The 25424-nt window shown below is 40.6% G+C and overlaps 2 protein-coding genes across 4 annotated transcripts in view; one reads left to right on the forward strand and one right to left on the reverse strand.

Moving 5' to 3' along the window:
• The window catches only part of hipk3b (homeodomain interacting protein kinase 3b), a 30837-nt gene extending 19022 nt beyond the window's left edge, over positions 1–11815 (reverse strand). For all 3 annotated transcript variants that reach the window (XM_088295906.1, XM_088295907.1, XM_088295905.1), the window contains exons 1-2: positions 11445–11815; positions 1007–2327 (exon numbers count right to left, since the gene is read on the reverse strand). In XM_088295906.1, the coding sequence (XP_088152032.1) occupies positions 1007–2327; positions 11445–11517 (1394 nt within the window). In that variant the 5' untranslated portion in view covers positions 11518–11815. The remainder of the gene's footprint in view (positions 1–1006; positions 2328–11444) is intronic.
• A 1133-nt stretch (positions 11816–12948) lies between these two features.
• On the forward strand, positions 12949–25217 carry cstf3 (cleavage stimulation factor, 3' pre-RNA, subunit 3). Its single transcript, XM_088296749.1, has 20 exons — positions 12949–13169; positions 13723–13827; positions 13973–14068; positions 18413–18445; positions 20324–20421; positions 20496–20562; positions 20638–20672; positions 20756–20882; positions 20960–21037; positions 21142–21304; positions 21386–21495; positions 21868–21984; positions 22080–22298; positions 22383–22485; positions 23074–23143; positions 23224–23419; positions 23625–23775; positions 23857–23951; positions 24032–24092; positions 24679–25217. The coding sequence occupies exons 1-20, from the start codon at positions 13143–13145 to the stop codon at positions 24876–24878; spliced, it is 2151 nt and encodes a 716-aa protein (XP_088152875.1). The 5' UTR covers positions 12949–13142; the 3' UTR covers positions 24879–25217.
• The last annotated feature ends 207 nt before the right edge of the window (positions 25218–25424 follow it).

The following is a 25424-nucleotide window of genomic DNA, read 5'->3' on the forward strand; positions in this document are numbered from 1 at the left end:
TTCCAGAGCGTTTATCAACACATTTTGACTAAATGTGAAAATCACCTTCAGATGACATTGATTGAGCTAATCCATTTTCGGATATTTTCAATGTACTTCAACTTAATAGTAAAACAAGTCTTACTTGCCAGAATGCGCTTTATTTGTATCGGTAATTCAGCAACATGAACTTCCGCTGATGCTTCCCATAAAATAATATTAAGAGGATTCAGTGCTATTTTGTATTTTATCATTTCATTATTCACTTTCGGTAGTTGTTGCGAACGTTTATGCTGCCTATGTCAATACAAACACCAAAAGCCAACCAAAATCATTTACGCGTCGTTGTTCATTAAGCAGGACTGTGCATGCAGAGTTGATAATTCAGGTTTCCGCAAGGCCTTGGGAGTATAAACGAACTACACATTGCCCGAATGAATGTCACCTGCGGGTAGCCTCAGCTGAGGCTTACACGATTCTTGACTTGGATGTAAAAACCACAAACGACCAAAACTAAAAAGCCTATAATTACAGGGATTATAATAGTTTGGGTTATTAACATGTAAGTAACTCCCTTGAAGGGATATCATTTAGAAAATTCTTGGCCAGGCTTTGTAGATGGAATCTAACTACACAAACAATGTTGATGTTAGCAATTTAGCACTCAAAAACTGTCACATTAATTTATCACTACTGTAAAATAATAACAATAAATCAATTTAGAAGTTAAAGCATTCAGTTTGAAAAAAAAAATTAAACATTTTTCACATTCGTTCCCAGGCAGTGAAGCCTGAAAAACCTTTTATAATAAACACTGCGGCATCAGTTTTTTTCAGACTCCAGTGGCATGTGGCGCCTTAGTTGGCAAGATGTTGTGCAGCATGGCAGATTTTGCCAAAGGAAAGGACATTTTTTTTAACACAGGACTTTTACCTCCAAATGACACTAAAACGCAAAGCAATTGCACTAAAGTGAATTGCCGAAACAATCAAACAACTAAAGCCAATGTTTACAGGTTTGCACTCACCTATAATACCGAGACTGGAGGTACGTGGAGCAAACGGCTTTGGACACATGGCTGGCTGATCCAAAGTCTATCACCTTCACTCTGTAGGGTTGCCTCACCGGATCCACCAGCATAATGTTCTCAGGTTTGAGGTCTGCATGAATCAGACCCATACTCTTCAACTTTTTCAAAGCCGTGGCCACCTGCTGCAGTACAGGTCGGATCACTTTCAGGGGCAGCGGGCTGAACTTATTCTGCTTCAGGAAATCATACAGATTCTGCTCGAGCATCTCAAACACAAGACAGGTGTGGCTGCGGTGTTGGAAGCATTCAAAGGCGCGCACCAGGTTGTGTTCGTCTGCGTTCTCCCCACTCAGACGAGCAAGGATGCCTACTTCGATTTGACCTTGTCGGGCGTATGAAGGATGGTTCTTCAGGATCTTTACCGCCACGACCTCGCCCGTGCCTCTTTTCCAGCACTTTACAACCTGTCCGAATGTGCCTCGTCCCAAGAAATCCAGCACTTCATATTTATTCTTCAGGGAGCAAAGAATCTCATGCTGTACTACCTGGTAGTCCCCGTCACATCCTCCCGCTCCCCCTGCTGCACCAACACCCACGGGTGCTGCGGCCTGCTTGGAAGTTCCCCCTCCAGCCCCAACGGCCGCAGGCGCTGCTGCGTTTCCTACATTCGTTGTTTGCAACATGGCAGGCAACATTGACAGTTCCTCCACAATCTGCATGGTGCTCCCTCGATTATCCAGCTCCTCACTTTTACGTTTCAGTCCACATCGCTGAGAGCTGTCAGCCGAGTCCAAACCTCCACAGTCCGATTCTGTGTCTTCCACCCCCTCCGCCACCTCCTCCTCTCCAACACCCACTCCTCCTCCACTGCAGCCCTCTCCCCTTCCCCCTCCTCCTGCCCCTGTTGCTCCACTGCTGCCCCCACTTGCTGTGACTGTCTTCTGCTGCTGCTGATGATTCTGGTCCTGCTTGTGGACAACCCCGGTGCTCTGCCGCAGCTGGGCCGCAGCCGGGCCCGATCCTCCACCTCTTTTCCCGGGCTGTTGTCTCTGGACGCCCCGCACAATCACCGTCTTCACAGGGTACCGTTGTCCTCCAAACACTTTTGCGTCCACCGCCAAGTCTTGGCTCAAGAACGAGCAGGCTTTCGTCGGGTGCAGAATACCAAGGTTTCGCCTGTTCAGATAAGTCCGCGGATGTGCTCTCTCATGGTACACACAGCTGCTGGGCTCAACTTTGAGTTTCTTCACACTGCTAAAGGCACTTGTCTGGGTTTGATAAATGTGTGGTGGGTAAACCAAGACTTGTGAGGCCATACCTGGAAGGGAAGAGGATAAAACAAACAGTGAGTGTCAATAATATGAAACCTTGGCATAGCATTTTGGTATTTTAATTCGAAAAACACTAATGAGGATAAGCTTTACAGAAAATGGACAGCTGCTTAGTTGCATAAAAAAAGATCAAACTGCTTAAAGTAGCACATATAAGGGTTTACAAGGGTTAACTTTTAAGGGGATTCTCCTTTAAAATTAAACCAACTTTTTCAAACATTTCTCGGGGCTGCTTACTGAACAAAACGGGTTCAGAACCTTGTTGTTTTTTTTGGGGGGTTTTTTGCTTGCATAGTTATGTAAGATTGAAAAAGTTGACGTATGTTAAACACAGTTCAACTAAATGGTAACGACTTCAAAAGCATCGTCATGTTTCAATTCCCCCTCCTCTCGATGATCAAAAGTTATGATTATTAGCAGTTTTTATCTGCTGACTCATCCTTGTTGACAATGAACCAACAAAAGAAGCGAGTGATGTCACACGGTTTATATTACAAATTTTGGTACATTCAGAACACCTGTTGTGATTACGGACCGAAACGGGTTACGAAAAAAAAAATTGATTACAAACCCATCAGTCATGATTCAGGCTAGAGAAAGCAGAACTATGTGTGGGGGCAAGCGTACATTGTGGGGGTCTTCCAATTCACAAATTTGCAATTTCAAATGTACAAAAAGTGAATAACGTTGCTGAGCTAAATCTATTTTCATTTTCATTTCTCTAAGCGAGATTGTGATAATACTTATAACCATGATGTGAAATTGTCACAGCCTTTCATCACTACTAAGAGAACAAGCTGCAGTGAAGCGCTTGAGAGCACCTTTCGACTCGTATCCATCCCCCTGTAAGCACACCAACACCTCCACACAGAAGATGACTAATGTTGCAAAGGTTTGCCTGACCTTTCACTGTGGTTGAAATACATCCTACTGCATGTCTCCAGGCAACCAATAGAAACGAAAAGCATCAGAGAAAGACAACCAGACAAAAATAAAAGTCACAAGGCATTAAAGGGTACAGATGGACACCACCCACATGGGAATGTATTAAATCCGATTATCCAACAACCATTTAAGTGGGCATTGAAGTTCAATAAAGTTTCTAATAAGCCTCCCTCGCAGAGCAACGTGAATGGAGACAATATGTGCCATTCTCTGACCCATGACCTACTTTCAGTCTGGGACAGCTCAGTATCAATGTTTTACACACTTTTAATCAACATTTGGTCAAATAAATGTAACTTTTTAGACTTTTCAATGCATTGTGTCAATTTGGTGTTAGAACCCTCAGAAGACAGACAGGGCCAAAAGATTCGCCATGTAGGCCTTTTGAAAAGTACAAATTACAGCCTGGGCCAAAATAGTTGGAAGTTGCCGTTACCAATGACTCATCAATCACAGGACCGAAAAACAGTTCATAGGCTGGATTTATTCATGTTCATTTGTCGATTGATTTTTGTTCAAATATTGTCTTTCCATCCCAGATGACATGGAGTGCTAACAGCGACAACATGGCGACAAATCAGGGAGGTGGTTTAGAAAAGCAGGAGCTGGTTTGCAGAAGCAGAGTCAATCATGACAGCGTAGCGAACTGGTCGCTACGGTATACATTTAGCCACATTTCTGACCCTTCTAGCAACCGTTTTTCAATAACATGACAAACAAGTTGAACAAGCTCTTGTCTTGCTTTATGATACCCTCCAATGCAAGACTATCGGTATCGTCTTTATTTGTGTTGACAAGTCTGAACTACTGAAAACAGCCAGAAGTTGCATGAAATGGGTTTCACACTCATTCACGGGTCAAAAATTATTTTGTCACCCATATGTAAAATGTAAAAAAATTTTTCATGCAATATGATCAGGGCAAGTCTTTTTTTCCCAGATCTGGGCATCTTTTGTATGTGAATATAATATACTTTGTCATCAAAAGCTTGCGGGCGGGGAAGAGTGCTTGGGAGACGAATGACAATCGTGCATGCATCTCCAAAGTTGTTCAGAAAAACTGTTATTTTCATATTTGACTTTAATTTCATTTGTGGCAATACAAGTGATTCGGGAATGCAGACGGATTATTTGTTCCATGCAGCAACGAGGTGATGTCATCCTTATTAAACGTCTCCAACTCTTTCATGAAATGAGATCAAGGAGGATCGTTTCATTGCCCAAAAATATTTCTACCTCCTCCTGCCTTGCTCCTCTTGTCAAGCTGACGTGACCCACTACACACAGGACCATATTTACTTCCGTAAACACTGTGCCACGTAACTTTGCTTGTTTTGTATGTGACTCTACATCGTGCACATGAATGCAACAATGCATACCTACTAGAAGTTGCATTTATTTTTGTAATGTGAACGCACACATAAAAAGGTCAGGTTTAACAAATAACGGTCATGGTTTTTGCATCATGACCTGCAGTGTGAATGTAGCGGTGTGTGCCCACAGGACGCAGCAAGATAAAACCCGGGCAAAAATTCCCTTTTTGGACACCCATTAAGTTCCACATCTAAAACCCTGGAAGAGCAACTAGGCAGACAGACCACATTAGCAAAAACACAATATACTTAAATTATGAGATGCCAGACACAAAATGTGACGCACAGGGCAGTAATTGGTGGGAAGGGAAAAGAATGGCAGCTGCTTCTATTATTATGAGCAGACGCCAGCTACTCCCTTGGTCAACCACGAGGCTCCTACTGTGGCATTGCATTACAGCCTTCAAAGCTGCAGGAGCCTTCCAGCAACCTTGACCTGCAAGATAATTACTCACTAGTGACCTTTTGACAGCAGTCCACTCGAAATTTAAACCGCAAAGAAAATTAACACTAGACACCTGTCAGACATGAGCAAGTGGTGCTGAGTGAGAAAACAAAGTGCGTTCGATATGCTGTAAATAACAGTAACAGGAAATAGAACAAACTACTGGCGGCTGTACGCAGTAAAAGTTAAAACCAACATGCAACACGTCAATGCTAATATGGCAGGCATCACCAAATGGCGGGATGGTTCGGCCAATTTACGATGATTTATTTTCAGGTCGCATTCGCAAACGTTGGCGCTGCAATTCTAGAAAATACGGAAAAGGCGTCACTGATTTGAGCCAATCAAATGTTTTGTTTACGATCCACTGCCAATTGCGCAGCAGACCGGAAGAGAGTGCGGCTGACTGTATGCCTTGCTAAAAAGTTAGCAAGGTTGATGCGTGTTGTTTTCAATGAATGGACGGAGAAATTTAGTTTCGTTCTGGCTGCAGCCGATTCTAAACCAGTGTGCGTCATATGCTCCGAAACCGTCGCAACATTGCGAAGCGCCACTACGAAACAAAGCACCGCCCTTTTGTGCACAGTTATCCGCTGACGTTTGAGGTGAGCGCATGCAAAAACATCGAACTTCGAGTGCAGTATAATAGATTTTTACATGTTCGTTTACATCCCAGCGGTATGCAAACGAATATTCAGTCAAAGTATCATGGATTTTGGGGAAAATTAAAAAACGTTCAAGTGATGGGGAAGTTGTGGAGGAGTGCTTAAATGTGGTTGCACAAACATTATTTAAAGGAAAACACCAAGCCCAGATGTGTGAAATAATCTACCAAATCCCAATGGCCCTGACTCCGTTCCAACCCAGATTTAAGTCACTGGCAGGGCAGTCACAAACTCATTTTTCTCATTAAGAGAAGTTAAAAAAATATTCAAAAGAAAAAGTGGTGTCAAAGCTCATTTTGAATTACTTTTTCATGAGGACAGCCATTTTTATTTGATTTAAAAAAAAGGCAAAAGATGTTAACTCAATGCTTAGCACTTGATATATTTCTGCAGGAGATATTTTACAGTTTTTTTTCCGGAAGTGGCACCCTTAAATTCCTGGAGCCACATTTTCTTGAATGTGAAATAAACGCCTTATATTTGTTTGACTGGCAAAGGTGTTTAATGGGAACATTGCTAAATATTTAGTATATAAGTGCGCTCTGTTGAAAATGACTGAATATTGAAACTATATCTAAATGTGAACATAGGTTAGACATTTCGGGAAGTTGGACTTTGTAATTGGAAGAAATTTTCGTCGTGGACCTCTGTGACTTTTAATTGAATACCTCTGTAATATGGCTTTGGAAAAAAAAGCCCAGCCAAGACCAACAATACACATTTTGAGTGTGATGAAATTTCACAAATTTATAGATGCCTAACATATCACTGAGTTTTTTTTTTTTCTTTTTCATAATTCGCACATTCACTGAGTTAGAGGCAAATACATTTTCTCTCATAGGGGATCAGCCAATTCTTTACACTAAATGCATCATAAAAGGACTTAACAAAAAAAAAATCTAGGGCCATTAATAAAGTCAGGTCACATAAAACTGGTAATAGACTGAAGCTATGAGAAATTTGACGATTTGCTGCGGACGCATTTTCGTGATTATAATATTAAAAGAGTATCCCTCCCTCCTTTAATGTTCTAAACACCTCTTTCAACGGCCGTGTCAAATGGAGCCAGAGTATGGCCGCGAGCTCAACTTCCAAAAGCTTGTTATTCAGACCACAAACTAGTTGAGACTCAATCAACAGCATGTCTGTCAGGAAATGCACTCTGCTTTGGTTCAACGGATGGTGATTAAAACATAATTCTGCTCATCCCAGAGTTGTGCAGAAAAAGAATCGCCGCATCTATAGCAGTTAAAGCATAGCTGCATTAAAATGGAACAGGCCATCTTCACCATCTCATCTACGCAATGAGTCAGCAGCTATCAGAAGCAAACACTGACTTTGGCCATGTGGTTTGACTTCACTATTCAAAGTGAGACAAAGCTGCTGTGTTCATTGCAGATAACACTTGAACATGTGAGAAATATATAGCATAGTTCAGCGCGATGTCAAGGAGATGATTATGAAAAAGAGCTGACAATAAGCATGACGATGGCTTTGCAACGTGGAGTGGGCTGGATGTCTTTGGATTTCTCAACTTTTCATGTGGTGTGCCTTTATTATGCACATACACCATGTGAAGTTTTGCTTGTTTGAGCACATCTTCTGCAACAGAACCAACAGATTGTCTGTCACTGACGAACTTAAGCTGTGACTTCAGCATGACCATCGTGAAGGCCAAAGTCAGAGACGAATCCGTGACTAATAGTGGGCATTTTTCTACTTGCAATCCCGCTGCCTTCCAACAGGCGCCGCTGTGAATATCCACAGCTCAACGAACTTTTAACGTCTCGTGAAAAAGATCTTCTTGCTCAAAGGCCTCTCTATTTTCCAAGGTATGTGAGCACATGGCATTTCAATTGTGAATTTATGACTAACATTTAGAAATCCTCAGCTTGTTAGATTAGTTCTCGTACATAGTCAATATAAAGAGCGGACTGAATGTTCTGCCACTGGGTTATGCAGGGATACAGCAGAAATTGGCATCTGTGGAAAAGGGACAGCTGGAACCAAGAGGCTGCATCACACTTTAAACCAACGCTGGTGCTGCGTGACACAACATGCCTCTAATTATGAACCGTTAAAGGCGTTGTAAAAATCCCACACTGCTGTTTGGTTGGCTAATAACATACACACTGACCATAGAGTGTAGTGTATTTTTTTAAGGTGCGAGATTGACCATCATGAAATAATTGTCTGCACAAAGTGTAATTAGTACACACCGTTGCTGCCACCAAGGTGTTAATATGCAATCATCACACGTGGAAGCGTAAATGAATCATTTCATTCACTAGTCTCTAAAACTAATTCTACCGATTATATTCTAGTAGGACTGTAACAAGATCTTACGGGTTCATTAGAGGGGTGCATCTCTCCGATAAAAGACGATTCAAAACATATGTCGATACATGGGGGGCAATACTTAAAATAATGACGGAGTCATGGACTGACAAAGGCAGTTTTGGTTTGCCTTGAAATAAAGGCAGACTGACGATGACTAACGGGTGGCCCATCTGCTGGCGAATGACGAAAGTCGGACTGGCAAAATTTGCTGAGCTGCCCATGGTCAATACATTTGTCAGAGGAGACTGTGTCTGCGCTCCACTTCAATCTATTTTGGGACAATGGCTTTCAATGAGCATTATGTTTGATATGTGAAAGGTGAGAATGTGATTTTGAAGCAATTCCAGCTTTCTTACTTAACGATTTCTATCACTGTTATCAACCGGTTAGCCCAAACATTCCCATTCTGATGACCGATATGAGCTTGGAGGGTTCGCAATTTCAGGGTTATGCGTCATACTAGTCATTCTTCTTTCTTCAGTCTTTCTTTCTCTCCTACGGCCTGCTCAACTCACATAACTGAAAATAACTACCAATCGCAGTAGCCACAGGTTCACTCCTTCTGGTCGAATGGCATTGTCATCAACTGACTCAGACCCGAGAAAGTGAAAAATAAAAGCAAAAGCACCGCCAGTTTCAACTACTTTCAGTTTCTATTGCAATATTATGTCGAAACTTACGTGTGGCAAGTAAAAGTTGGATTGTATTGTAAAGAGCCCTAGATAATTATTACCAAGTAACATTTCTTGATCAACATTCTTACTCACTCCATCACAAAAACAACAAAAAAAAAAAAAACATGGGTATTTTAATCCAATTATCTGATCTTCAAATAAACACTATGCCTGTCCAGTGCTACAAAGTATGTTTAATGTTTACTTCTGGTGCAAATGTTCCACCCATCTGTGCAGCTTTCCATAGAAATTCCAAGCTTGTCATGGTGATCACGGTTATATTTTCCACCTTAAATGCAGCGGAGGTTACGGAAAAACCAGTTCTTCGTGCACAAACAGAGTGCAAGCACACGTTTCAGACACAGTGTGTGGAGTGTCATAAAATGCCCGCCCGACTGTCACCTCCTGAAAGACTTGTTTGATATTAATTTGATACATTTTTTTCTAAATATGGGAAAAAAATTCAATGAGAAGAATTGGTCGACGTCCACTAAAGTAAAGCACGAAACTTTAGAATAATATAAAGCGTGCTTGTGGTCAGCTGTACAAGTGCAGAACTTTTACAATATGTACTATAACTAAAGCAAAAGGAGACGATAAAGACAATAGCGCCAGCACCAGAAAAGAATTTCTAAGTTGCGGACAGAGGTCCATGGAAAGATGGACAAGCTGCTGTGGGTGTGGTTGAGAGAGAGACAGCTCGTGGGAGATACTGTGACGATGACGCTAACGTGTGCAAAGACACGAGCCATTTACACTGATTTGCGTTAGCGGACCCAAGACACAGCCGATGAGGTACCGGACGATTTGCTTAAAGGCAGTCGGATTTCGTTTGAGAATTTTAACAGGAGGACTATCATTCACTCCATTGTCAGGCATGTTGCGGTAGCGAGCACTAATGCAAAAGAAACATTTGCCGAAATAACTGCAGACAAACGAGAAATTCATTAGAAAGTCTTCAACGGTAACAAAGTAAATCTCGTGAGTTTTTGACCTGGTTAGGCGGATGGTATAATGGATGGATGGATGACACTCTAAATATTTCAGTTCCTACCTGTAATTGTTGTAGTGGATGAACTGCCTATCAAATTAAGTAATGCATTGGCCTTTATCTTTATAATGCATAAAAGATCTGCTATTGTTTATTGTAACAAAGGATGTTTATTGAAAATACATTCAAAGAGGATCTAAAAAAATAAAACAATCGCAATTTGGAGGAACATGCTAAGATTATTTTCAAAAATAATTCAGCCCTAATTTTGAAACACATTATCAACTGGGGTGCTAAAAATGTGGAGTTGTTTCTTTGTTTAATTGAACACAAGATTCCAAGATGAATTCTGTTGTGTCAATTGCAACAGGTTGACAGTAGGTTCTGGCATCAGATGGAAGGGCATATAATTGTTCTGTGTGTCACTGTTGGTTGCTGGCATAAAAGAATGAACAAATATCCATCCATCCATTATTAATTAATATTAAATAATGTTGATGAAAATTGAGTGAAATTGGATGATTTGTTATGACATCCCTGATGATCTCTCACTAGTGTAATACGGGGCCTGGTTGGAAATCACTTTTAATTGACAAGTATTACGAACAGCCTCTCTGTATGATGCAACACATCAAAAATGGTCTTATCTCTTCATTTTTTGAGTCTTACAAAAGCTAAGTGGATTTAGAAATCTGTAGGAAATAAATGCACATTTCCTTCACTTTTTTTCTTTTTTACAAATAAGCATTGTTTTTGCCAAATCACTACTTAACAGAACATTAGTGCTTATATTTTGTTGTCACTATTGACTTTTAACTTTAAATACAATTAGTGATAAATTGTGTGTGCACATGATAATATGATGAGGTGAATGTTTATTTATATGATATTCAGTAGTAAAAGTAGTAACTAGTGCAGCTCGCGATAAAAATGAATTTGACACTTATCAGCACTTACCATCTCTTGAATTGGGGTTCATTAGGTGTACCTAATGTTGTGGCCAGTGCGTGGGGGGGGAAACAACAGGTGCCCGGGCAGAAAATCGGTCACGTAGTTATCTGTTTTTTTCTATTATGAGAATTTATTCGTACCAAAGACAAAAGCTCAGAAATAACTGGAAAGTGCCACAGTCGAAAGCCAGTTATTTAAACGCAAGCTATAGGACGGAATTTGGTTAAACAACAAGAGAATTTAAGGACTCAATGGTTCGCTAAGCTCAAAGGTCTTCCGTGTTTGTGCTAACATGCCTGTTGACGTTTTAAGATTCTAACAAGTAATGGATTTACACTTTTAACGAAAAGGGACTCACAATTCACTAATCACTCGGCTCGTTTCACCCACGTAGTAGAAATTGCTATTGTCATCACGATGTATAAGTTGACGGTTCCCCATGACAACACGGAAATAAAACACCAAGAGTGCCCAACACACTCACGTTAATCATTACAACCAACGTCATAGTCACGTAGGCGTACAAGGAATTTTCCTACTAGTAAATTGTTTATCGGGGCCGAATGATTGTTTGGTCATCACAAAGTTAAGAATATAATTAAAACCAAACAGACGCGCTAACCAAGTTTGTTGGTAAGTTACGGCACTGTTACGTCACTCACAAGCAAACTGGGTCTAAATCGTGAATTTAACCGCACACGCGATGCCACCGTCCACTTACCTTCACATAGAGTCACAATAAATATAATCCAGGGCTTCTCTGAACATGTTACGGATTTATAAATCCATAGCATGCACAGTTCGCCTGCACTGCTGCCATCTTGTCCTAGACGACAGGAAGGGAGCGCTGCCCCTCGGTAACGCCACCATCTCCCACATTGCAAACGTCAACTGAATCCCACATATGAACATCCAGAAATATCAAGCCGTGCTCGGGTGAGAGCTACGCAGTTCTAATGTGTCTCCCTCCACTTAGGGGGAGGTAGCCCATCTAGGAAAGGGTGGCTGTCCCCCCCGTCTAGATGCGCTGCTCCGCAGCCCTGCTAGCCTCCAACATGTCCCTGTTCCTCTGTCTTCAACCCAGAGTGAATGTTTGTGAGCTGACGGCATTGGCCAGACAGAAGCAATCCATCGCGGAGAGAACTCGAAGCAGAAACACGACCTAAATATAGAATAATGTATCACTTAGAGAACGCAACAGTCAACTTTGATTAAAAATCTGTCCATGCTGTATTGTCGCTGCATTTATGGCAAAGTGGCGCAGTTTCAGATCAAAGAAATAGACGGTTGAGCACTCTGGGTTCTTTTTGTTTGGTCTAGTTTTGGGGTCGTTAGCCAGACACTCACTCGCGCGTTTGCCGTGGTTGTCATATGTCCCACCCTGCTGGTTACAGTAGGGAACAGCACGTCTAGAACCGTAGTGCAGTAGTCATGAAATTTGAGCTGCGGAAAGCCCCCATGGCATTCTATGGCAATTCCAGGACTTATTTAACTTCCGTTCAAATGCGGGCCTATTTTTGGAACCGTGCAATGTTTCTGCTCACCTCATGTACCATGTATTGGAGAGAGTCAGAGAGAGAGGGAGAGAGGAAGAGAGAGAGAGAATTTGAGACTTAGAATTATTTGAATCAGTCAATACATTTGGGAAGAGGAAGAAATATTACAAAATATGTAAATTTGTAATTGTATTTTGAAATTTTGGTTTTGAAATGAATGCCTAAATATCACGAATTAATTAAACTTGAAATTTGAAGTTAATATGGTTTGACTCAGGTTGAATTATGTAAAATAGCTCTTACATGTGGGAATTTCTTTGTGGAAAATTTGGGACTTCTATTATTTAGAGTGTAATTTGAGGAATAAATATGGAAATTGTTAGAATATAGAAAATTGTTCCCAAGATGTTGCAAAGAAGCTTTGAATGAGAATGGTGCAGAACTTTTTGGTTCAATATCTCATTCACTTGAGTGGGTCTCTAAGTGGCTGGAAAAATTGGAATTCAAAGTGTCCTGAATTTTGTGATACAGTATTTCAGAGTCGGAAAGGTAAAAAAAAAAAGTCGATAAATGTGAGGGTAAAAAAAATGACGGAATAATAAAAGTACATGTTTTGGGGGGAGTAAAATAACATTTGTGAATACTCTTGTGTTTGTTTTTGAGAACGGATTAGTTTTATTTTTTATGGTTTGTGGCAGGAAGTTTTATTGTGTTTTTTTTCGCGACGCGGAGCGGAAGTCAGTTCCCTCGCCATTTTAAAAAAATCGGCTAGTTACTGGGCAGCGAGTTCTTTGAGGACAACGTGATCGCCCAGTTAAAATAAAATGTGTGGCGCCGATCTGATTTAGAATTCGCTACTCCGTTGCCATTTAATTTTTACTCATACTGTAGTACTTCTCTAACCCCATATTACTCTTGCAGACATGTCTACAGACCCAGCAGCCGACCAGGTAAAGTTAGCTTATGCCGCATAGGCCCGAACTGAAATGCTACTGCTAATAACGCATGCTATTTGTCCTCGCTATGACATTTAAGTTTTTAAAGTGTATGCATTGCGTCTTAGTAATGGCATAATGTGACAGCCTTTCAAAATAACTTCGTTTAGGTACCGATAAGTTCGTCTAAAGCATGCTTTATTTTCTACCTAGCTCGTGGTTGCGTTGTCGCTATGATGGCGTTGTTGGCCTCACACCCCCCTCTTTCTTTTGAAATAATTACACCAAAACTCTTGTTGTTAAATACAAGTGCAGTGGAATGCTACAATGAATGATTAAAATGGATCATCTTAAAATGAATGTAGATGAATAACGTATGAATAAGTGAATGAATGGATGGTCATGTTGTCTTTTAATATACCACAAACGTGCCTATTAAGATTTATCTTAAACGCAATCAAACGCCCCTCCCAGCTGTATCAACTATCCCTGTCTGCATTGTATATGTTTGGTATCTTCTCCATTCTGCACCATAACTATTTTCATGCATTTGGTCCTTGCGTTGCAGGCGGCGGCCGAGTATGTCCCAGAGAAGGTGAAGAAGGCCGAGAAAAAGTTGGAAGAAAACCCATATGACCTTGACGCTTGGAGCATTCTGATTCGAGAAGCACAGGTTTAGTGACTCAAGAGCATTACTGTATAAGGGTTAAAAGATAATACTGGGCTTAAGGGTGGTGGGTGGAGGTTTATCATTTGTTAAAGACTTACATATATTTTCCTCACATTTGTGTGGATGTAAATGCATTCTCCCACTTTAGAACCAACCTATTGATAAAGCAAGGAAGACATATGAGCGACTTGTCACACAGTTTCCAAGTTCTGGCAGATTCTGGAAACTCTTCATTGAAGCAGAGGTTAATACTTTTTCCCTTTCTCGTATGCATGCCATTTTTTTCTTACATGATCAACAAATGTGTTTTTCACACTGTCTTCTACATCGATGGGGTTTAAAGTCACAATTCTTGATTTGAGCCACTTGCTAAAAATTGTTGGTTCAAAAAAAAAATCACCCTGCCATACAATATACATCCAATAATTATTTATCATTTGAGGATTGTGCCTTTAAATGTTAAAATGGGATTTTTTTTTTTGTTCCCAGGATTCAATTAGTATTCTCCTCGTCATATTCTTTTAAATGGGCTAAAGTGAATTTGTTGCATGTTTGGTCTGCAACAGTATTAAAACAATTTAAATGGTATTTGGAGTGCATTAGCCTTTTATTCACTTGTCGTGTCAATTTATTGCCTCCTGTGTCATTTCTTTTGGAATATGATGAACAAATACTCTGCTTTGGAGACATTCCTCACCACCTTCCCGCTGAATGAATGGAACAAGGAACAGTCTCCCGTTTGTTTTTGCTACATTATTTTTAATGATACAGGCAGCCACAGAAATTTTTAAGCCCCTTTAATTTGTACTTTTTTGGGTACAAAAAAAGCACATTCACCTATGTTAGGTGTGAACTATGTTTTAAGTCTCCTTTCTCTTATAATCTGCTCTGGAACATAAAATGTTGTGGGTGACACAACCACACAAAAGAATGAGCTATCTTGGAAAATTATGGCACCATTGCAGCAAGATCCAGTGGACCGCAGGAAGCAGACAGCGGAAATAACCACCTGGTTGGTCTTGCTTATGATTGGCTATTAGGCAAAGTTGATCTTAAAGCAAGTGTAGGAGGTTTTCCGATTAGTCGCCTGATTCTGATTTCAGTTATTTTCAAGTCCTCTTGGGGCCATTCTAAATTTATTTCGTAGGATACATTTTTTTTGTGCTTTTTACAACAGTTCCTTTAAAGGTGAAGTCAAGTCATAAATGTTCTTTTCAACATGTTCTATGCACACCCACTAGTCTCCACACGACATTCTTATTAATTTTGCATTTGTGGAATATGAATGAAGCAGCAATATGTACCCGTTTTTTTAATCCATCTCAGAGGGAGGTCATTTTGCAACTTGGTGTCCACTGAAAATGACATCACATTTGCTCAGTTAACGACCAATTACAGATCACGTGTTTTCTAATTTCTGTCAAGTGTAGCAACCTGAGCCGTGATTGTACCTTACCTGACCTCTCGGGTGCTGCGATGTCATTTTCAGTTGACATCCAGTGGCAAAATGGCCGCCCCCTGAGGCTGATTAAAAATGGGCAGATGTTGCTGCTTTATTCATATTTCACAAACAATATTAATCAGAATACCTTGTTCAGATTAGTGGGACACATTGTAAAGTACGTTTTAGTTGACTTCCCCTTAAGCTTTGTTTTTAGAATGGCGATCAGGCAGTATAGAAGGCCATCAAAAGTTCTCTGCCTTAAAGAGGAAGTCAAGTTTTAAAAAAAAAAAAAACATGTTCTCTGCGCACTAGTCTTATCACAGTATTCTTAATGTTGCGTTTCAGGAGTATGAGATAAGCAGAAAAATCTGCTTAATTTTTATCCATCCTGGGTGGCTTCCAATTTGCCTCTTGCTGTCAACTGCAAATGACATCACAGTACCTAAAATCTCAGGTTGCAACCGTCACGGCTTACCTGTTTTCTCAGCTTGGTCACGTGACGTTCACACCCTGAGCCCTTCGGCACTGTGATATCATTTTCAGTCGACAGCAACTGGCAGCACGAGGCCAAATGGCAGCTCCCTGAGATGGATAAAACCAGCCTTAAACGCAATATTAATCAGAACACCATATTTAGTCTAGTGAGAATGCTTAGAACGTATTGTAATAAAATTGACTTGTCCTCCCCTTTAAAGTATTGTCAATTTTATTTCAGCAAAACGCGGGTCAAAAACCCGGTTTCTTTGGAGGTAGTGCTTTTGGCAGCTTAGCTTGAATGCTGCTGTCGAGAATATTGAAGCCTTTTAGTTTGTACGTTCACAGCTGCAGTCACTTAAAGCAATAATCGTGTTGTGCTGCAGCCGATATGTGATGACATTGAGTTATTATTTTGGTGGGTGATTGACAGTCTCTTTGTGAACATGCCGGTTGCTTTGTGTTGCTCATGATCGTACTAAGGACTACAGCTGTTAGGTGTCAAAGCTATATTTAGCATGGTCGTGTTAATGTTTCAGTAGGAATTGAAGTTGGTCCTTCACAGTGTTAATTGCCTTTACTTAGCACCAGGTTGAACAGGTCCTGTTTCGGACTTCTTGTGGATATGAAGAGTTGAATGTCGAAAATAGGTCCCCTCCCCTTTTCATGTTGAGCGAGTGAATGTCAGCACAGAGCTGCACATGGAAAGTGGGCTAAGCTTCTCAATGCGTTGGTTGCGTGCGTTGAGGCCCACTTTAAGTTCCTCACTATGTTGCCGGGTCTGTATTTTACTGTGGATCTGTCAGCGTGCGCACAGAAACTAATATTCATCTGACGTAATTGTAAATGTTGATGAAAATCTATTATCAATTTGACACTTCTAGCGAGTTGTGTCAAAAAGTGTGCTTTTACGAAAATGCTGTTGGAATTCATAACGACACTCAAATCGTAGCTAATTGGGTTTCAGGGTGCAACAATTGTGTTCCGAGACGGGGGGGGGACAATTTCCTGGAAGCTTCTATGTAAAATAATGTGATTATATTCTCCAGCTTGTTATGACAATCAAAATTCCAATTGTGGATTACTCTTATGACATGAGTGCAGTATTCACATTGTCAGGTTCAATTGTGGGTTTCATACAAGATTTTTCACATAGTCTTGAATCAAGAATGGCGCTATAACCCCGTCAGAACTATGTGTAGTTAAATCCCTCCAGCGTTTTATTTGATATTCTAAAATATGTCTATAAATTATTTTCTCAGCCCCACTATGTATCAGGCAAAGCCCACTTTAGCCCCAAGAGAGAAAAAAAAAATCCTGGATCATTGGTCAGAGTCCATCTTTTTATAAGCAACTTAAGCGTTGGAGCAAATTGTGCAAAGACAGTATTACATCTTCAGTTATGAGTTTCAGCATGTTAATTTTAAGGACTTTCTTCTAGCTTTTAGTTATAAATTGAAAGAATCTTGCCCCCATATGTCCCACTCCAATCGCGATGATGTACCGCATCATTAGCTTTTATGCTAGCTGTGCCATTGGGAAAATAAATTCCGTTATTTTTCGGGCATGAAATTAACATCATTTATTGAAAATGACTGATAAGTCTGTTTTCTAACTATTAGAATTGATGCGTTGGAAGACTATCTCAATGTTTTGAACTCCTGTTGTCATGTCAGAATCAGCATGGCCTTTATTGTCATTGTACTCAAGGGTACAAACGAGAGAAGCGGAGGTATTGTCTGAGTGATTGTAATGTCACATCCCAAAGTTGACATCTTGTTCTTATTCAGAACACAAACTCATTGATGGTAAATCATCATTGATTTAGCCATTGTAGTCCACTTAAACAATCAACTAACTGTTGGTTTACGTGAAAAAAAAAAATCCACTTATGCAGCCTCATTTGGTGCGTGCCAAGCATTTTTTTTTTGTCTAACTTTGCCTTTTCTACAATATAAAGCTTACACTTTAAACTGTGTGTGTGCGCTTTATTTCGTTCTGATTTAATTTTGTTACCAGTTGAGTTTATAGGCTTATTTAAAAAAAAAAAAAAAAGCACCTTGAGGGGACAGAAGTAACAAGGTTTAACTTAAAAAAAAAAACAATAAGGTTTTTTGTGAATCTGTTTCCGAGACAAATCGTTTTAAAAAAAAAAAAATTCAATGGTTGTTTTGGTTTCCATATGTAAGATTAGCTCGGTTTGGCTTTATAAAATAAAAAAAGTCTCAATTCTACTGTCTGTCTTGTCTTTCTCACCCAAAAACTAGGAAGTGCTGTCAATAACCTCCAACAGTGGATTCTTATTTCAAGTTGCATTTTTTTTTTATTATGTTTATTCATAACATGGCTCTGCTAAATCTGCACTTAAATAACCTGTACGCACCAGAAGCAGTTTTTCTTTTTCTTCCCTTCAAATTATATTTACCTCGTCCTCCAACTGGCGTTATTCCATGGTTTTGAGGCACAATCTATCCCACATTAAAATCATAATAAACCCCTTTATACAAGTATCGGTACTCTGTCATTCTTGTGTGAATTTCACTTTGTTGATCTGCTGAGTTGTGCGTGCTCAAGTTTGCATGAATGCATGTTTCCTGGAAGCCATACATTTTTTTTTTTTCCAAAATTACTCTTGAAATAATATTGCATTTACATTTGTCTTATTTGCAGGTGAAGGCAAAAAACTATGACAAGGTAGAAAAGGTGAGTAAATGTCCTCATGAACATTTAATGGAATATATTTCACATTCATTTCATATTCTGGTGTCATGTGCTTTGAAATTATTAAAAGGCAACATGAAAGTAATGTTATTTAGGAAACCACACGGTCATACCTGCAAGTTATCACTCGGTTTTAATTTCCCCACATACTAGCTTTTTTTATTTTATCTTTTGCTTGTTGAGCCCGGAGTCGCATTCAAAACGAATTGTTGCATGTTTGGATTTGATTGGATTCGTTCTCATACAGTTCCCTTCAAATGTATTGGAGCGGGAAGGTCAATTTCTCACTTTTTGTTGTATAGCGAAGAACATTTGTGTTTCAGATCAAAAGATGAAAATGAGACAAAAGTTTTGAATTCCTTCTTTTATTTCATGGTATTTACATTTAGATGTGTTAAACGAAGGCTCCCTCTTTTCAAGTGAGCAAAAGTATCGTACCAGACAATATTAAACTAAAGTGAACAAATATATGATGGCATAACCCTCCCTCGCAACAACTGCATCGAGCCTGCAACACGTTGACTTCACCCGACTGTTGCAATCGTCATTTGAAATGCTTTTTTATTGCAGCCTCTTTCAGTTCAGGTTTTTTTTTCCTTCTCATGCTCCCTTGCAGGAGTTGAAATGAAATCTATACTGGGTTGATTGACAAGTTTTAAGATTTTCCACTTTTCCCCCCTTGATCAAGTCTTTAGTTGTGTTGGCCGTGTTTTGGGTCATTTGTCTGTTTGCCTGATGAAGCTTCTCCCCGATTAGTTTGGATGCATTTTATTTTTAAATTGACAGACATAATCTTTTTGTAGGTTTCAGAATTATTTCTGCATGAGTTAGATCAACAGTAAAGGCCCATTCCAGACGCATCCATGGAAGCCCAAGCCATGACGTTACCTCTCCCAGACAGATGAGCTTGCGTGTCTTTTTTTTTTTTTTTTTTTTTCATACTTTTCCATCACTTTGGTAGTCATTTTGTCATGTCTGTCCGTAAAATGTTCCTCCATTTGTGGCTCATCTGTGCAAAATCCAACCTGACCTTCTGATTCTTATTTTTTCTCTGTTGTGTGGTTTGCATCTTGAGCTATGGAATGTGTATATTTTTTTTTCTCTCAAAGTCTTCTTCAAACAATGGCTTGTGAAGCAACAACTGCTCGTGGAGGTTGGCAGTGATATGACTGATTGTTGTCTTTACGCGTTCCCTCACAGCTTTCACAATGTGTCTGTCATCAATTGGAGTTGCTATACTTGGTCGACCTGTTCGTGTCCGTTGCTCAGTACACAAGAGCTTTCTTTCTTTTCAAATTGTTGTGTTGGCTGTGCCCATTATTTGTGCAACAGCTCTGATTTATTTTCCCTCTTCTCAGAGATTAAAAATTGTTTGCTTTTCTCCCCTGGACAGCGCTCTGGGTTTTTTATTTTTGCTTAACAGCAAATGCCGTTTTCACAGGTGAAACCCAAATCAGAAAACAAGCACTATCTAATGTTTAAGCAAACATTCTAACACGCAACACCTGAGCAACTAGTAAGACTCATGAGTCACGTATGCCAGTACTTTTGATCGCTTAAAAAGTGAATGGCTTCCAACAAAATGTGTTTTTTGTTGAGGTGTGCAAACCCCACGAAATAAAAGCTGGAATTCTGAACTTTTGTCTCATATTCATCTTTTGATCTGAAACTAAAATGTCTTTGGTTTACAACAAAAACAAGTTGACCTTGAAGTTCCAATGCTCTCGAAGAGGATTTTGTATATGTTTTAAAAAAAAAAAAAGGCTCAGCATCCCCATGTTTTTTTTCTATAAATAGATTTTTTTCAAACTTAAATACAATAATGCAAAAATTGTATAATGTCCAATCTCTTTGCTGCAGTTGTTTCAGAGATGCCTGATGAAAGTGTTGCACATCGACCTGTGGAAATGTTACCTTGCGTACGTGCGAGAGACCAAAGGAAAGCTCCCCAGCTACAAGTGAGCTCGCGTGACTCTTGCAAAGCTTGCTGATGAATATTCAATGAATTCAAGACACATTTTGCTGCCCTCAGGGAGAAGATGGCCCAGGCATACGACTTTGCCCTGGATAAAATTGGCATGGAAATTATGTCATATCAGGTACATTGCATATATATTATAAACATATTTGTAATTTTGTACTGTTCTCTAATGGTTTGTGGTCATTTTTCGCAGATTTGGGTGGACTACATTAACTTCCTGAAGGGAGTGTGAGTGATTTTCCCCTCCCGTTCATCATTTTATGTACCATGTAATTTAACACTGATCCTGATGTTGTTTTACGAATCACTAGTGAGGCAGTGGGCTCATATGCAGAGAACCAACGCATCACAGCAGTGCGGAGGGTCTACCAGCGGGGCTGCGTGAATCCCATGATTAACATAGAGCAACTCTGGAGAGATTATAGCAAATATGAGGAGGTGAGGTCATCAATCTTTGTAACAGCCTCAGTACGTTTTCACGATTAATGCTGACGGTTGGTTATTTAACACACCAGGGAATCAATATACACTTGGCCAAGAAAATGATTGAGGATCGAAGCAGAGACTACATGAACGCCAGGAGAGTAGCGAAGGTCGGCCACCTGCAAAAAAAAAAAAAAAAAAATCACAATTAACAAACTGGTTCCCTCAATGTCAACATGGTGTTGCTGAATCGGCACTTGTCTGGTGTGCGCAGGAGTATGAGACCGTGATGAAAGGGTTGGACAGGAATGCGCCCTCAGTGCCGCCCCAAAATTCCCCCCAGGAGGCCCAGCAGGTGGATATGTGGAAGAAGTACATCCAGTGGGAAAAAAGCAACCCGCTGCGCACAGAAGATCAGACGCTCATCACAAAGAGAGGTGACTCTTTTTCCGTGTCCTGTTTTCATGTGTGACTCCGCTAATTAGCTTGGCTCTCCTGACTTCTTTGATTTGTTGCAGTGATGTTTGCCTATGAGCAGTGTCTGCTGGTGCTGGGGCACCATCCTGACGTGTGGTACGAGTCAGCTCAGTATCTGGAGCAGTCCAGCAAGTTGTTGGCAGAAAAAGGGGTGCGTGATAATCATTTTTAATTATAACAGTGTTATAATTAGTGTATTAATGCTCTTTAATAATAATGATAAATTTAAACTACTACTAGTGAGGAAATGTGGCTGAGATAATGGATGGATGGATTTTAAACTAATAACTATGACCGTGTTAATCAAAACAATTTTGAGCAACAACCTCTCTTAATTGTTTAAAGTCCCATATGGTGCAACATATTCCGGATATCTTCAGCGATGTTTTACTCGTTATTTTTTTTTTGTCAAGTCATTTTTCTTTAATCTTCGAGTGCTTATGTTTAGTCACATTAAATTGTGACGGTGTACCTAAACAAATGCAATTGAAATGATCAAACAGCATCCTTTTGTTCCTCTCAGGACATGAATAACTCCAAGCTGTTCAGTGACGAAGCCGCTAACATCTATGAGCGTGCCATTGGGACCCTACTCAAGAAGAATATGCTTCTTTACTTTTCATTTGCCGACTATGAAGAAGTGGGTCCCTCAATGAAATTGTCAAATCACTCTGAAAAAGGAGACAATCCTTCATTTAAAAAAAAAAAATTTTTTTTAATTATTCTATTTTATAGAGCCGTATGAAGCACGAGAAGGTCCACAGCATCTATAATAAACTGCTGGCCATTGAGGACATCGACCCCACGTTGGTGTACATACAATACATGAAATTTGCCAGGAGGGCCGAGGGCATCAAATCGGGCCGCACCATCTTCAAAAAGGCCCGCGAGGATCTACGCACACGCCACCACGTGTACGTCACGGCAGCTCTGATGGAGTACTACTGCAGCAAGGTAATGCGTGCCTGTGATGGTAACCAGAGGGTGAAACAAACGCTTCAAGCATCCACTTAATGGATTGTCTTTTATGCCCAACAGGATAAATCTGTGGCCTTTAAGATTTTTGAGCTTGGTTTGAAGAAATATGGCGACATTCCAGAATATATACTCGCATACATTGATTATCTCTCACACCTTAACGGTAGGTTCTCTCTTTATATATTTTCTCATCGGCAGTGAGCAGGAGGTACCCATTGGTGGGAAACTGTAGTTTGCGTGAATTATATTTTTAAATTATAATTTTAATATTTGTCATTTTTTTTTATGTTTGTATTATTTTTCGATGCAAAAAAATAAATGTTAAAGTTAAAGCTCCATCTTCACGGCTTGGGGGTCAGGTGCTTATTTTGTTCAGGTCGACGCACCTGTGAATGAACTGAGAAATGGCCTTTCTTTTCCACCCTGGAAGCTGAATTGTGTTAAGTGTCGGTTCTCAACTGTTGTGACCCGTGGAGTCCTCTTTTCCTCAAGTCGCCACCCGCTGTTACAGAAGTTAAAAATATTGAACAAAATGCGACGGATTATAACACCATCAGCAACCTCAAAACGTTATGTCTTACTGACAAAAAAAAACGAGGACCCCTTGCAGTTTTTCACCACCTATCCGCAACTCACCCAAAATGGCTCCATGACCCGCTTTTGGGTCCAATTCACCCGTGGGAATCACTGGTGAAGAGAAAACCATCCTGGTAGTCATATAATCCATTTTTATCTTTCTATTCCCCTACAGAGGATAACAACACCAGGGTTCTTTTTGAACGGGTCCTAACGTCAGGAAATCTTTCGCCAGAGAAGTCCGGGTACATGCAGCATTCATTATATTGACTCTTTGACCGACAGGTCTTGCCGGCCTCGTTTTGATCAACTTGTATTTTCTTAGGGAAATCTGGGCTCGTTTTCTGGCCTTCGAGAGCAACATCGGCGACCTGGCCAGTATTCTGAAGGTGGAGCGGCGCCGTTTCACCGCCTTCAAGGAGGAGTACGAGGGCAAAGAGACTGCCTTGCTCGTGGACCGATACAAGTTCATGGACTTGTATCCGTGCTCCACCAGTGAACTCAAGGCTCTGGGATACAAGGTGTGTGCTTTGACCATCACCGTTGTTGCAGGATTTTTGTGAAAGATTGTCTGCTAAATAGTTTATTCTAATAGTTCGGTATGTTTATTTGATAGATTTAGGTCAATTATGCTGGTCTCAGAGCGGACATGAAATATCGGGTTCGCGTGTTTTATTCCTATTACCTCACTCTTACTCTGCTGAATTGAATAAATTGTCTTTGTAGGATGTGACTCGTGCCAAACTCGCAGCTCTGCTTCCTGAGGCTGTGACGGCGCCGTCTGCGCCCACGCTGAAGGATGAAATAGACCGAAAACCAGAGTACCCCAAACCAGACACCAATCAGATGATTCCATTCCAGCCGCGCCACCTAGCAGGTACCAATTCCTCTTCTAACTCTTGAACTGCGACAGTTGTGACGTCTTGTTTTCACAACCACCTACTCTTTGCGTCTGCAGCTCCAGGCCTGCACCCGGTACCCGGCGGAGTGTTCCCAGTCCCCCCAGTGGCTGTCATTTTAATGAAGTTGCTCCCCCCGCCTACGTGTTTCACTGTGAGTAATGGCTGGCGAACACCCATCATGTTCTGCTGCTTGGCGTATTTTAAATGGATATGTGATCATTTGCTCTGCAGGGTCCTTTTGTTCAAGTGGATGAGCTCATTGAGACTTTCAGGAGATGCGCACTTCCAGAGAGTAAGTTGTCTCTATCTATCTCACTTTCTTTATCTCAATTGCTCTAGCTCACTTTCAATATCTTGCAACGTCTCTCTTTATCTACATCGCTATCTTTCTGTCATTATGCTTATCTAAAAATGTGGGGGCAATTACCAGAGTGCAGGACCAAGCCCAACTGTGAATAGCATATAATCATGAATAATTGACCCTTAAGGTAACTCAATGTGTTTCACGTTGAAGGGGTTTGTAATGGCCTATAGGTAGCACAAGATGGCGGCAAAGGACACAAAACAGGAGACTGTTATTTCGTTGGGATTGATTTATTAACTGTGGCCTGTATACATTCCGACAAATAATCGGTAAAGAATCAAACACCATGCACCTAGCATGTACACAATCATGAACCCATGTTACATAAACTGCAGGAGTTTAGTTGTTCAACACAAAAAACACCTTCACCTGAGGCTCATCAGTAATATTAACAACAACCGGAAGATGACGAGAGTTTTTAAGCAAATGGGTATAGGTGAAGTCACCGATCCGAGACAATGAATATGTAGGGCTTTAGTGTATACTCATTCTCCCCCCCACTCCCCTTTCAAAGCTGTCGAGGCTGCCGTGGAGCTCATCACGGGCAGACTACCAGACGGCGGCGGCGAGGGCAATGGCGCTGTGGAAAACCACGCCGCCACCAAGTCACTTAAGAGGCCCAACGCCGACTCGGACGAGGAAGATGACAAAGGAGCGGTGGCGCCGCCCGTCCACGACGTCTACCGCGCTCGCCAGCAAAAGAGGATTCGATAGAGCCTCCAGTATGGCGCGAACCTTACAAGAATGTAACAAGCGGCCAAAGGAGGTATACGTTTGTTTTTGGAGAGTTTTGGGCTGACAGAATTTGACCTCTGTACAGCAGCCATACACAGTCACACACACATACACACACACACGCACACAAAACCTAAGCCTGAGTGTCCTTGTGTTTTTATGTTCAAAGACTGACTGATACTGTACAAAGTTTTTAATTCAACCGTCAACGGTTGTGACAAACAGCTCAGTTTTTGGCCTTGTGTTGTTCCAGTGATGGCAAATATTTTTAGATACCTGGAGGAGACGAGTTCTCAATAAAAGTGTACATTAAGTTCATATTTGTGTCTTTCGTCTCTTTTTTTAGCCTCGCAACTCTAAGAACAATTACTGTGCATTCTCATTATATAAAGCCAAATGCTGATAATATATATTGCAATTAGTCGTATTGCCTTCGATGGACTCAATAAAAAATAAAAATTGTCGCTCATGGGACAAATGTTTTCCAATACATACAACCATTCAGTTTCTTTTTCGCCAAGACCA

The sequence above is a fragment of the Idiotropiscis lumnitzeri genome, chromosome 5 (assembly GCF_059441095.1).
Source record: "Idiotropiscis lumnitzeri isolate Australia: NSW breed Sydney's pygmy pipehorse chromosome 5, RoL_Ilum_1.0, whole genome shotgun sequence".
NCBI lineage: Eukaryota > Metazoa > Chordata > Actinopteri > Syngnathiformes > Syngnathidae > Idiotropiscis > Idiotropiscis lumnitzeri.

Coding starts and splice junctions, on each gene's coding strand:
- cstf3 (XM_088296749.1), top strand. CDS start 13,143: ATGTCTACAGACCCAGCAGCCGACCAG. Junction 20,422..20,495: donor GGAAAGCTCCCCAGCTACAA/GTGAGCTCGCGT, acceptor TGCTGCCCTCAG/GGAGAAGATGGCCCAGGCAT. Junction 20,673..20,755: donor ATTAACTTCCTGAAGGGAGT/GTGAGTGATTTT, acceptor ACGAATCACTAG/TGAGGCAGTGGGCTCATATG.